Source organism: Chiroxiphia lanceolata, chromosome 14 (genome assembly GCF_009829145.1).
Source record: "Chiroxiphia lanceolata isolate bChiLan1 chromosome 14, bChiLan1.pri, whole genome shotgun sequence".
NCBI classification, from domain to species: Eukaryota; Metazoa; Chordata; class Aves; order Passeriformes; family Pipridae; genus Chiroxiphia; species Chiroxiphia lanceolata.
This window is the reverse complement of record NC_045650.1, coordinates 4,725,843-4,740,609: the sequence shown is the minus strand read 5'-3', so window position 1 is coordinate 4,740,609 and position 14,767 is coordinate 4,725,843. Positions and strand designations below refer to the sequence as shown.

Genomic DNA, 14,767 nt, shown 5'->3' with positions numbered 1-14,767 from the left:
ATTTCAGGAAAAGAATTTGAGATCAACATATCCATATATTACACAGGACTCCAGAGAACAAGGGAAGTACTAAACCCACCATCTAAACAGCAAAGCCCTCTGAACTGCCATTGAAAGACGGCAAAGCTTTCTGGGTCAGCTGAATTTGAATAATAGGGTGTTCTTAGCCCAAATAACCTATTGACTTCCATATCTAACAATATAGAGAGACTCTTTCAAGTGCCTCCCAGATTTAGCAGCTGTTGCTCCGACACTGTCAGCAATGCATCCATCTTAATCACAGTGTGAGCCTTTCAACTTTCCTTTTGGAGGCTCTGCTTAACTTCTTTCCACCCTTCCTTCCACTCACCAGCTCCAGGCACAGTGTGAATGGGAGTTAAAACAATATTTCTGGTATCTCCTGTATCAAGCCCCTTTGTTTTAGTATCTGATACATACATTTTTGTACTACACATCTAGGAAGCCTATATTTGGATGCCTATGGGATGTGCCTTCAGGCTATTTTTGCTTTGCTATTCTGATTCACTCTGCTGTAGCAACTCCCCTGTAACTTCCCTTGCCCATCACCACAGGCATTTCACTTTTTATCCTCATTATTCTTTTTGATTTTTCTTTGCTTGAAATAAAAGACTCCATATGTTTTGCTCTTCATTTATTGGAAGATGTTAATGCTGTGTACCAGAGGGCACAGTCAGATGAGGGATTGCCATTTGGACAGAATTATACACCCAATTACTGCCTAGGGTATATCACCTGTATGAGTGCTTTAAGCAGATCTCAGCTCTGTTTCTGCCAAAACTGAAGGCCATATTTTACTGTTGAAAACAATATTCAGTGCTTTCCAAAGGAGTATTTTTTTTCTGTCAAACTCATTCAAATTAACCAGTACATAATGGCCTACAATTCACCGCAGATAATATTTCTAGTTCTTAAAAATGTGACCCATCTGAATTGTGAGTGCTTTTAAAAGAAAGCTCAGCCATATGCACTTTCAGTCCATTTTAAACTGTATTCAAACTCTTCTCCCTCATTCAAGTTCTCATCTGAAAAAGTGAAATATTACTTTAAATGCATAGACCATAACAGAGTCAGGAGTGCATTAAAAGGAGAAGGGTCCTGTTTCACCAGCAAAGCACGAGGAGGTCGCACACCTGGAACAGCTTTAGTGGACTGGGCAGTTCACATCCACTGCATTAGCTGCAATGAGCATAATAAATGAAAGAGAATAAAATAAAAACCAATTTCACACTAACTGAAGGCTTGACTTATAGGAAGTGGCAGCTCTGATGGCCCAAGGCAAAGAATTAGTTTTGCCACTCGATAATTTGACTGATTCACTCGAGTGGCCAGAAGAGGACATTTTCTGCCTGATTTCAGTGTAATCAAGTCACCTGCTCTGTGGCTGCCAGGCCAAGCCAAGTGCACCCTGCAGCACCAGGAAGGGCCTTCTGCACATGTGAGAACAACAGGGACATTTAGATCCAGCTGTATGTCAGTGTACTTTCATTTGAAACCAAATATGCAACATGAAGATAACCTACTCTGTTAACTCCCTCATTTACAGAAAACTTGGGGTTACTGCTGGCACGTCCTCTCAGTTCTGTTACATATCCCAGGGTTTACTTTTACTTTAACAAAGGTGGTGACAGAGGCCAAGACACAAAAAAAAATTAATTCCAAGAATCTAGAAAGATGTATGACATTTTCTGTCTTGATTAGAAATGATTATGAAACTCTTTATAAACAACTACAGCAAGGTTTTGTGTTAGATATATGTAACACCTGATAAATATAATTTTTCTCCTCATATATACTATATAAAAAGACTATAATACACATGCAGAGATCTGGGGGTGCCTTTGAACAACCTGTATGACATGATGTCAGTTTTATTCCTGCTTTGCTGAACTGGGGTCACACTGGTAAATGTAATCTATGTGCTCATTTTTAAGCATATGCCCAGTTTCACTGGTTATTATTTACAGTTAACCTTTCAGGGTAATGATTATAGACTGCATGTCAAAAACCAGGATTTTATATTGCTATGAAAGAGAATATTTTCTTCCCTTTATGCAAATATTAGACTGAGACTGACCCAGTCAGGAGAAATAATCAATTTAGAAATATCATTATTATTAAAGCACATGGAAATCAATATGGAAATGTGAAAAACAGTAATTAAACATTTTCTTTTCTACAACTGTTCGACGGTAAAAACAAAGATGTAGATGTAAAGTGCATCAAAATGATTTAACATTTTACAACCAATTTTCTACTTGACATATGTTAGTGCATGATTCATCCACATTTTTCAGAATCAAAGTCCATGATCTGGCAAACTAATTCTGTTAATAAAATGAAAAGGTGACCTTGCTTAATTTAATAAGTCTGTGTAGAAATACTCTTTCAACATGTTAAAGAATTACAAAAAGGTTATCATAGCTCGCTTTCATGGGAGAGTACTCTACCTTTTCCAGCTCATTTCTCAGACTTTTACTGTAATTCATTAGATTACATAAAAACAATGTAGATCATTATATTTTAATAAAGGCTTTCCTTTCCTAATAAAATGTCTGTCATTTATATTCAGGCACGTATTATATAAAATGCTTCCCTTTCTGAAGAAAACCTTTTCATATTCAAGTCACAGGATGTTGGTAGCTCTAGGAATTATTTTTCTTGGCAAGGGATTTTCAGGATGGATTTGGTTTCTAGACTGAATCCTCCAGAACTCCAGTCCTACATTTATCTCCAAAACAGGTACAACCCAGTTGCCGCCAGCACAGTTCTGCAAACCAGAGGCCTCTCTCTTCAGCAAAGAACAGTGTATGATACTTCACTCATCAAGTCAGCTTGTTTTTCTTTACACCAATTAATGCTGACTGTGATAAAATAGTTTAGACAATACAAACACATTTCCAGTGAAATCTTAATAGGGTCCCAGTCACTTAATGAGAGCGATCAGACAATGAAATCTATTCCAGTTCCGCTTGCTTCCAAATAAAAATGTGAGCCTCCTCAAACTGCTCAGGAAGAGATGTTTCCTGTTCATCACCAATCCTAATTTGTTGCCAGCACATGGCATCATGTTTTATTGCCTGGGAAGGGCTGAAAGAAGAGTACATTCTTCTTGTGCAGGAGGAAACACCAACTGCAGCCGCCGTACCTTCTCTGAAGGGAAGGTTTTGATCCTGGGAGATCAGCAGCTGCTCCAGAGAGAACAGCGAGGCACAGCCTCTAGTGCTGAAAATGCATTAAAAAAATGCCAAATTCTTCTCTCCTGGATTAGCAGGACAGTTTTTCACTACTTTACACAGACCAACCCAAACTGGCCACCCGTGATTACACTCCGAGCTGCTCAATGTGGCCAAAACAGAACAAAAACCCATCACCTTTCAGGTGAATTCCCAATCAGCAGCCATTTTGTTAAATTTTTTTCCATATTTTTTTCAAAGCAAATCCCACTCCACACAGACAGCAGAAGGATGAGATCACCAGGACAACCACAAGGGAATATCGACCAAGCACTTACTGAATTCACAATTTTGCAAAAGAATCCTCACAGAACATATTCTCCAAAACACCACAATAAGGAGCAGAACACTTATGTTTAAGCAATCAAGTAATCCAATCCAAATCAATGGGATTATTTGTTTGCCTAATTTTAAAAGCATACTGAAGCATTTCCCTCATTTAGGATGTAGGACAAGGACCAGAGCACAACAGCTGCTAAATCACATTTAAAGTGCTTAATACCTGACTAGAATTGAAACTATGGAGATACTCACATTTAAGTACACAACATACATACTTCTTCAGATTTATTCCCTTGTTTTCTCCCCAGTTTGCACCAGTGTTGTTACACCAAGAATTCTGCTGCAACACAGTTTTATAAAGATTTCCTTTAGGAAACCACACCACTCAAATCTAAATCTAGATCTGAATGCTGCATTTGAGGAGAATATTACTTATGTAAATGTAGTAGCTTTTAGCACTGCAAAGACACGATGGGTCAACATTCTTCTGCAACCAGAGACCTTTTACCCCACCAGTTAACAACTGCACCTATTTAGCCAAAGACAGATCACAGAAATAAAAATTTATGTGTGTGAAGATAACTTGAGCTTAACAGGTCTTTTGAAAACCTGCTGGATACATCTAAAACTGAGTAGGGGAATCAGCAAGGACTGATGTGGGTTGTCTTTGATGATGTTTGCTACAAGGTTCCAATTTCTAGTGTTAGCATAAAACATGCTTCTTTTAAAATGAAGGATCATGAACAGCCCTTATGGCCCTGAAGGTGACAGTCCAGAATCTGAAGAGGCTCCATTTGCCTGCAGGAGAATTATCACCCTACAATGCCCCTGATGAGCCTTGTAACCAGCTAAATCAATAAGCCATTCTTCAGCAGTAGGAACGTAAAAATTCTGGAATGACAATAAAACTTCAGTTCTTATGCTGAAATGCAGGACTGTACAATGTGCAGTCTGGGATCCTTATGCTCTTGAGACATTTAAATACACTTGCCTGGGATACTGGTTAAAGGTACTGAAAACAGTAACTATCTGTTCAACTTCATCAAAGTTTTTGTAAAGAAAAATAAAACCTAACCAAACCTATTCAATAACAATAGTATTGCTGCCAAAACAGTCCTCCAGAAAACAGGGAGTGCTAAAGACAAATCTTTCATATCTCCTGATGCTATTTTTGACTGCAGGGCATTTCTTAATGTTACTTAAAAGAGCTATAACAGTTTCAAAGTCAGTCAAAGATGTGATTGAGAAGCAGACAGGTATTATGATCACTGCAGACCTCAGTGCCATCTGACAGGAGACGAACAGAAAAGCTGATAGTAAAGAATGTCACAGATTATAAAAACAGATAGATGAAAACTCACTGGTTTCACCAACTCTGTGACACTTCAGCCAACTTTTTCAAATGGTTCCTTTCCTTCTGAAAAATCAAGATAAACTCAGAACAGACCTACCCTGAGTGTCAAGACGATACAGTCTTAATTCTCTCGGCGTGACCACTTTGGCTGAACTTCGTCGTCACAAAAGATGTATGAACCCGGTAGGATCAAATTTAAAAAAAAAAAAAAAATCTGTACAAATGCATAAAAATGAAAGTATATTGCTGAGTTTCACACTTCTCGGACAGTAATTAGTAGCTGAGGCTATGTGTAAATTAAATTTACAACAAGGTTAACCATTCAGCAAAATCTCAACAGCTTTAGCTATTCATTTGTCAAAAATCTAATGTCCCACCCAGATAAAGCAGACACTAAAAATGGATCCCTAAAGAAAGATAATATTAAAAGAGAAAAGGAGTGACTCACAGCCACCAAGTATAGTTCTTAGATGATCTGAACTCTACTGAATGGCTCTATTTTAAAGAGTAATGATATGATCCTGCATTCCTCATTCACTCCAATTCATGCTCCTTTCAGCACAGAAATTCGCTGGCATGAGATGGGTGGTACTCAATCATGCAGCACACATGGTCTTTAATTTTAAAATCCAGTTAAATAGATGTTCTAACATCATTTTTTATCTAAGAACATTTCATGATAAAATAAAAGAGCCCGCATGTAACTTATTTGTCAGCTTTACTGTGTAGTGGATAACTTTCCTCTGTTACTCACATGAGCTTTCATTTCCCAAATCCATCTGCATTCATTATGACAGTAAAAATGAAGAGTTGCTAAAGAGATGTATGCATTTTTATTATTGTTTGAAAAAATAGATCTTTCCACAGTCCTTTGAGCTTCTGAGTGTGTGATTTGTATAAAATATTTCTCATTTTGGGGACAGAGCAGATGGAGTGCAGGGCACTGTGGGATATGCCATTTATCACAATGACAGTGCGTAGGTAGCACTGATCCTCTCACCACAGGGGGAAGCTTGAGCTGCAAATGTGGAGCAGCATTAAAAGCCCGACGAGTGGAGTTTGGCAACACTTGTACTACTCATTAACTTAATCATATTAATTTATTAGCCATATATATCAAAGTAATTCACTACTGAATTGTCACCAAGAACAATTTATAAACTGTTAACGTTTCCCATAGGCAGGAGAGTGTTGTGGCATCCTTAATCAGTAAGTTTGCCTTTGATTAAAAATAATAATTTCTACCAAGCCAGGTAATGCCAACAATGACAAAGTCCTGCATATGTTTCTCATTATAAATGGAACTTTGAAATGACATCTATGACAACTGAAAAAAAAAAAAAGGTAATTGTAAGCAGCGAAATGAGCCACAGAAATAGGATGTAAACACACAAAAATGTACTCTGAGAAAGAAAAAGGTTCCCTTAATGCCAAAATCCACCGCTCCCAGAGGCTCCAGACTCCTGCCAGCCCCAGTGACCCCACATTAAACACCACAAGAGGTGGGATCAGTCTCACTCATTCCTCTAACGTGTATATACCACATGCAAGTGCCTTAAGATTGCAGCAAATACAGTTTTATCCTGCCTTTCCTATAAAAAGACTAAGTGGCTGCTGATACCACTGATAAACTGAAGTAACACATGAAGTTATCATAATCTTGTGAGCTATTTATTCATTTGGATCCCACAATGATGTGACTTGGTACAGCTATTAAAATATTAACTTCACTAAAATATTCATTACCTGAAACTATTAAGTTCACAACAGCTTCTTTTAACTATTAATAAGACAAAACTGCACTGAAAAAAAGTACTTGTACCTGTACAAACAGGTCAATATTTTAATTATTACATTCTTAAAAACTCTAGAAAACAGCTAATGAGACAGTGTCTATTTTAACTGCTTATGAAAAAAAAAAAAAGGATCACTTCAAGGAAACTCATGTAGAGTTTCCAGCTCCAGCTGCAGGATTCCCAGCTCAAGTGCAGTCAGAGTGATGTTTGTCCTACCACATGAAAAAAACTGACCCAGACAGCAGGTTTGTGCCCTGGACCACAATCTAACAGAGTTCTAGTGACAGGATGATTTTCTTCACGAGCCACTCTCTCCAATACCTTGAAACCATAATGAAGCAGTCCCCAAAATGGTTTTACTGAAATAACAGCAGCCATTCTACAAACTAAATAGAGAAAAATTGCAATGAAGACTTCATAGAGTGGTTTTCTAACATTTTTTGAGGACAACCTAAATGAAGGGTGGGAGGAATGAAGTCGCACAGAAAACTACCAAAAGATTCAACTACTCTTTCAGCTTCATTCCATATCAACAGTTTGCTGAACTACTGCTTTAAATCAAGTAACAGATTTCAGCTTCTCTCCACACAGCAAACTACTGGTTCAGACCTCAAAACTTCCTTCCTTAAAACTTCTCAAAACTTCCTTGAGCATCTGCTCCATAAATAAATCCCAACTGTCTTCTTAGGATACACTGAAGATAAAGACTTGTACATTAATAGGAGATAAAGCTCTTTTTTGTTAATGTCACTTCATCCCACGGCATTGTTTGAAGGACCGAGCCTTTGATGCCCATCCCTCTGTGACATGCAGGTTTTTTCCTTTGCCCTCACAGCAGGCAGGGGCACCACGCTGATTTCCACATTTCCTACTCCAATACAAGAAGAAAAACACTTTCTCCTAAGTTAACATAAAATGGACAGTAATTAAATATCAGCTCTTGAAGGATGCACTTAGGGCACAGTTTCCACCAGCCCTTCCGTGCATCCCAGACACACCACCTCATCTTTCTCAGGCACAGCAGTAACCCAAACATAACCCAAATATTCCCATTCCCCAAAGGTGGAAAGTACCTACAAACACTTAAAAAGGTCGAGGCTTCACTTACAGCTCCTTCACAAGTTACTTATGCATAAGAGTAGTTGTAGCTGGCTTTGCCAAGAGGTCAAAAAAATACACTCCACACTGGGAAATGCAGTGTGCCTAATTTAACTACCTGTTTATTATGTGAAAATGACCATGTAAACTGAGCTGACACAAACCAAATGGGTGATGAAAATAACAGCACATTTCAAGGAGTGGAAACACAGATGGCTCGGTCAAGTCTGCAGGAAGTTACTAATCATCACTCTGTAATACCCCCTCCAGACAGAGCTGGGAGCTCTGCAGCCAGAACTGCGACTTCTTGAGACCCATCCATCTCACCAACGACAACTCCTTCACTTCAACCTGACAGAGGACTAAAGAGGAGGTAAAAATGAAAAAATGCAATGGATGGCTGAATCATGCTGCATTGGTTGATGTGGAGCCTGCTACTAAAATGAGTTTATCTGAAGAAAACAACTCAGTTTGACACATTAGAAAATGAGGGAGCAACATAAGAACAGTGAGTGAGGGTTTTTTAATTATAACAATGTAGGCAGATTAACATAAGCATCTGCATCTGTGCTGTAGGACAAGGGAGTATCAAGGACTGGACAAGAAGACATTCAGAAGAAATGCTTTTGGTAGTTACACTACAGACAGAGGAAGGAAGGAAGTAAAGAAATCACCAAGATGTAAAAAGTCCTTCTTGCCTCACTATCAGCGTCCTCTCTACTGGAAGGGGTGGATCCAGCCCTGCCATGCTGCAAACTCTCCTCAGTCTCTGTCCTGGCCCTGGTCCTGCTCTGTGCAAAAACCTGCACCGAGCTGGTGGTCACTGAGCAGGGACAGCCAGGGGCAGGAACAGATTCAGCTTTATACACAGACTCTGTGGGCCAGAACTGTCAGAAACACAGCAAATTCTATGCAAGTGAGATCATAAACATGAATTGATGTTTATGGTCTCACTCAGCCAGCAGGCAAGAGGTTAATAACCTTGCAACTTTTATTCCAGTCTATTATCCACCACTCGGAAGTCTGGAAGAAAAAATCTCTGTTCTGTAAGAAGTGTTAAAACCCATTTTGTTCTTAGTTCAGCCAAAAGGAAAGAATCAAATGCAGTGTTGAAGGTACCCAGTAATTAAGTGTAAATAGGTATAAATAAAGCTAATGGGGGCTTCTTATCCCAGGTGCTCCATCAAGTTTACAACAGTTCAAATCCCCACTGTGTTCACAAGCGGCCCTTTCAGCATCTTTCCTGACTCGGAAACTCCCTCAAATTTTACACTATTCTTTCTTCATAAAATACACCAACACAAACCCCCGCCAGGAGCTCTGAGTCCTGAGTGACAAGGCCATGGGGCACCAGTGGAGCTGTCCTGCCGTGGGCTGGCGTCAGGGCCGCCCCGGCCGCAGGGACCCGTCTCGTCCGGGCCCTCGGTGACACCGGGATGCTCTGGAGATGGGCATTTTCCCCCGCCTCCAAGCTGCTCCCACAACTCCCTTTCAGCTGCTCCCACAACTCCCTTTCAGCTGCTCCCACAACTCCCTTTCAGCTGCTCCAGGCACACTGTCTGGGGCTTTTGGCGCTGGGTCACACACAGGTTTTCTCAGGCGGCTCCCAAGGTCAGAGAGGTCTCGGCTGAAAGACACCCCCCCAAGTCAATCCTCTCCTGTAACCCGTGTGTTAAACACAGCAGAACGCATCCTCCTCATCACTTCAGACTCCAACCAACCTCCAACAGCCTAGAAATTCAACTTAAAGATCTTTTACTCAAAATATCTGTGAGACACAGAATGCGTCTATGATATGAGCTTAATGTGCACACCCTGCACATCCTAAAATATTACCCAGCTTAAAGCAGCAAGGCAGTCTGCGTAATCTGATGTCCTATTTGCAAACTCACACAGAGTGGGAAAGTAATATGAAATATTCTGGATTTCAGAGAAGGAATTATCAATGCAAGGTGGCTCTTGTGCTTTCCTATCAGTACTGACATCAACACCAAATCCATGAAGTCCCTAAGTTGAGAACATTACAGAGATACAAAAAATTAAAGCTCTTCCCTGTGTTACCCCTGTGAACACCAAGACCACCGAGGCCCTCGACTGCAGTGCACAGGTTCTGCAGTGTCAGACCAGGACAGACATCACTACACTCCTAGAAATAATCTTTTTTAATTCTGCATCTCCTGTAACATATTCTACAACTTTATATTCTCCTAAACACTTCACCAGGTTTGGTTATTACGGAGTTACAATATACTTGGACTGGACTTTGACAGTAATCGTAAAACTCCTAAGCCTGTTGAATGTTTAAGCAATTACTTTTATGAATACAGTCTGTGAATATAGCTTTATTATGAAAATCAACTTACCTTTAGCATACAGCAATTAATAAAAAATTAAAACACTCATCAGGACAGCACAAGATTTAATTTAAACTCTATTAATAAATTAATGAAGTGAAATTAAATACTACGCATTAGACTATGTTTAGGGCTTGTTTATAATTTCACATATTTTCATGCTACTTTTTTCGTATTATGTTACTGAAAGCAGATTATTAAAGTACAATCCACTGTGGCAACGTGGACTTATCTGTTTTTCAAGAGTGTTTCTTCTCTAATTCGTACAAGCATTTCTCTATCTCCCAGCATACATTAATGGTGTTACAATACAACACACATTAGCCACGCTGCTCATATCCCACGAGAACTAAAACACACACATTTCAAAGGAAGAAATGCTGCTACAGGGCTCTGAGACAATAGTTCATTTTCTCAGGTTTTTTTTTTCTTTTACTAAAATAACACATTTAATGGAATTTCCTGTAAGGAAATTACAATTAATAAAGAACTAAATTACAAATCCATTAGATTTCAGTCACTGCAGCAACAAAACAGAGTTTTCATGAACACTCAAAAAATCCAATAACGTAACCTCTGGTAAAGCCTGAAAAAGCCCTGAAGGACAAGGCAGTTAGATCAATATTAGTTTATTTTAACTGCTGTGCAGTATGAAGAGATGAGGCTGATCATCTGATGGATTTTATTACCTGTCGGAGAGATAAGTCCTGGTGATAAGAGGCCTGGAACTCCGTGGGGCAGGAGACGTGCATTTTCTTGTATGGCAACTCCTAGGGAACGCTTGGGGGGTCTGCCAGGGCGTGAGCTGATGAAATAAGAGCATAAATGAAAACTCGTTTTCTTTCAGAAATATTTGCTGATGACACAACGGCATCGATTTGTATAAAATATATGAACCATCAGTGATAAAAAAAAAAAAAAAAATAGAAATTCTCGCCTAAGAAAAAAGAAAGATAATTTGATTAAACACAGAATTGTACAGATTTCAAAGGAGCTAACAGTAAGCTTTTCCATCATCCAGGGCTTCCATGACCTTACAGGTGGCTGGTGGAGAGGGGTCACAGCAGTAACTGCTCCAAGGTCTGGGCCACGCACCTGCACCACAGAAAACTAAAATCTGTGATGCTGAAAGATGAGAAATTGGAACCCTGAAAGCAACATCATCTCGAACCTTGCCTTGGGAATGATGGCAGGTAACTGCCCACTTCTGAAGGGGCAGAGATAATTTAGCACTGAGCTGTGCCAGGGTTGACCACTTATTTTCACAGATTATGACTGGTGGTTTTCATTACTACAGATTAAATGAAGAATGTCAACCCAACCTAGCAAAAAACTCACCACCCCTTGACCAGTTTATGAATAATGGCTACAGAATTTAATCCAAAATGTTAAAGGTCCATTTACAGACTGGTTCCATTGAACTCTTGTTTTCTACTACCACATTTATCCCTTACATCGGTGTGTACATGTAAATCCTGCACAGCTGCCATCATAATACAGATTTACAGGCCAAAAACCCATTTGAATCGACTCTTCTCCAAGCCAGCTAATAAAAATGCAACCTCCTCATGTTTGGAAAAGCATTGCTGCTTCTCTTTGGTCAAAACAGATTTTACTCTGTTGAATAATGGAGCTTCTGACAACATGGAGTGAAACACTGTATAAAATAACTAAGCTGCAACAATGAATGAGGTTTGAATAGAAAACATTTCCAAAATGACTTCTGGCTCACAAAGAAATTTAAGTTAAACTTCGCTCGATCAACTTACAGTGGCAAAGCCCTCCATCAACGTACAACAAACTCTGCATTTCAATGAAGACAACTTCCAGCAGCACCACACAGAGGTACCATTAACCTGTTCATTTTTCACACCGTGCTACTGTTATTTTGTTTTACTGTACAGCGAAGTAGCACAAAATCTTTTTTTTTTTTTTTTTTGGTTTATTATTTTATCTCTATAAAACCATTCCCCCCTCTTTTAGTTTCAGGTTTGTCCATTCTGTATTTCATTTTATTCAGTACTTTTTCCATTTTTTCTTTTTGATGCTTTCAGTTGTTTATCATCCCATGATGGCTATGCAGTAAAGCTGGTTACAAGAGCCTCGACTCGCTGGGTTATAATAAAGTAAATCTAAAATAAGAGCAGTTGATTTCCACGGGAAGTCTGATGCACATGTGCATTTTCTATTAAAATCACCTGCTGAAATCATCCCCTGCTCAACAATATTGTCTAACAGACAGTATTAGGCTGGTACGTGGGGGTTTTAAACAAACAAGAGTCGTTGTTCTTTTGAATTACAGAAGCCTGTGCTTATCGACAGGCATGTTTAAGTGCTTAGTTGGCACTTATTGTCTCTGGAAAAAAAAACCCCAAACAACTACAAACCAGCTAAAATTAGCAGCTTTCTCCAACAGAAGAAAAAAAAAAAAACAAAAAAACAAAACAGTCTCTGCTCAAGCTCAAACACTAACAAATCTTTTGCAGAAAACTCCATATGTTGATATTAATCTCAGAAAAACATTTCAAAATTCAACAAACAGCTTTAAGGGATTTTATGAAGAGGCTTTTTATTTATGATTTGTGTTTTCAGAGGACGGGCAGGGGGGACAGTGGAGTTTCACACCCCTGGTTATGCAGTTTTTGCCCTGACAACAGTTGGTGTGGATGGCTCTGCTGACTCCGAGCCCACAGGTTCACCAGAGCAGATCTTAAAGTGCTCCTCAGCATTATACCATGAGCAGACATGAAGAAAAGTGTACTTCTAACCTACTCAAACCCTTTTAGTGACTATTACTATAAAGCAGCAACTCCAGGAGGCTGGATTCCGGGCTTACTTCTACAGCTGCAGCCGTAATAATTTGAATGGAATTGTTCCCAGCTGAATCTGTTCAAATAAAATCTAAAGTCCTTTGTCTCTAATTTAATCTTAGCTTTTAAATGAAAAACTCCAGGCTGGCTGCTGCTTACAGATGACTTTCACACACCTGCAGAGGACCCTTTGGGTCTTTAGCTCTGTGTTCTGCAGTTCACATGAGAACACCTTCACTGCCCCGTGTCTGGTTCTGACCCAAGGAAACAAAGCCAAGAGCTCCCAGCACTGCCCAGATACCCTGCACTTCCAGATGGATTCCCTGGAGATCATCAGAGACATGTCACCCATCATAAAGCAAGACCTTTAGCCTGGGAGGACACCAGAACTCACAGAAAGCACCTCGGTTCCACATCTGAACCCAAACAATTCCAGTTCTGGCCAGAAATAAATTTTCTGGCATTTCTGTTCAAATGTGAAACCAGAAATTTCAGAGAAACAGGATACAAAGGTCTGCACGAAATCTTATTTTTTAATAGGAGATGCACAGAGGAAAGAAAGCATTAGCAGATTCCAGGTTTCTGTGGGATTTACTTTGTGTTGTGGGTGCACTGATGTGAGGGCCAGGGCTGGCACCACCAAGCAATGGAATTTCACTGGTCTGTCTCAACACTCCCAAATATCCCCTCTTGTCGTCTTATGAGGTCTAGGATTCCAATAGATTTCACATTCACTGTTTAAAACACATCTAACCTCCACAATTGAGAGACAATTGCTAATACAAGCAGTGAGCAGCAACGCCAAGGCAAGAAGAGTTATCATTTTGGGAGAGTAAGACATAATTTGTGATTATGTAAGTATTAGCATATAAATGCTAATAGCATTAGCATATAAATATTAACTTTATTTAATATCATTTCTCATCATCTTTTGTCATCCTGCTCCTTTATTGTGTTTTCTTTTTCACCTTTTCCTTTATCTCCTTCAAGAAAGTTACACATTCGAGAAGTGTAGAAAAATCTTTTCCTCACTGGTAACAAAGGAAGCATAAACAGGAACAATCAGCTTCAAACAATTTTAACTGTGTTTCTTTGAGGGTCTAAAATCTCTGCACAAATTTTATATTTGCCATCAATAGGAACGATGTGAATGGAAAATTACTCAAATCTAAACTGATGTTAACGCAGTTAGAAACTGCTGGTTTCTAGATATCTCTTAAAAACATTTTAAAATACAAAAGTTATGGTCCCAAGTGAAGACCATGCAAACTAAAACAGAAGCAAAACACTGTTTCTCATTTATAACTTCAGGAATCTTATTCTTTTTACTAAATAAGGTCAGCTCAAAGTCTCTACTCATTAAAATTCTATTAGTATCTCTCAAAAAAACCCCCCAAAAACTCCTTAAGTCATCAACTACACGGAAGTGAAGATGACTGGAAGGTTTGGGGTTTCTACCTGCATTTATACTATATCTGTTGTCATTCTTCCCATCCTCTCCACCCCACCCCTGAAAAATCACTAACTCTTGAAAGAGAAATAGGAACTAATTTGAATGTTGTTCATTTTTTTAATTTTGTTTGAAATTAAATTTGCCAGAAAATAAATTATATCATAAGCAGTATGTCTGACAGTTAAAATTTATACAGTAAAATGTTGTGAAATTGTTCATTAATGTCTGTTTTCTTCTTTATTTTCCTCTCCTGTTGAGATCTAATTTTATTATTTTTCCTCTCAAAGTTTTATATATTCCCTAGATATCCCAAGGATTTTTAATTTGAATCAAAACACGAAATTAGGTTATTTTTGTGATTTTCTT

The 14,767-nt window shown here is 38.9% G+C and overlaps 1 protein-coding gene across 4 annotated transcripts in view; it reads right to left on the bottom strand.

Annotated features, from left to right (window-relative positions):
• DACH2 (dachshund family transcription factor 2) overlaps window positions 1-14,767 on the bottom strand; it is a 249,054-nt gene that overhangs the window by 115,067 nt on the left and 119,220 nt on the right. For all 4 annotated transcript variants that reach the window (XM_032702180.1, XM_032702181.1, XM_032702182.1 and 1 more), the window contains exon 2: window positions 10,828-10,943. In XM_032702180.1, the coding sequence (XP_032558071.1) occupies window positions 10,828-10,943 (116 nt within the window). The remainder of the gene's footprint in view (window positions 1-10,827; window positions 10,944-14,767) is intronic.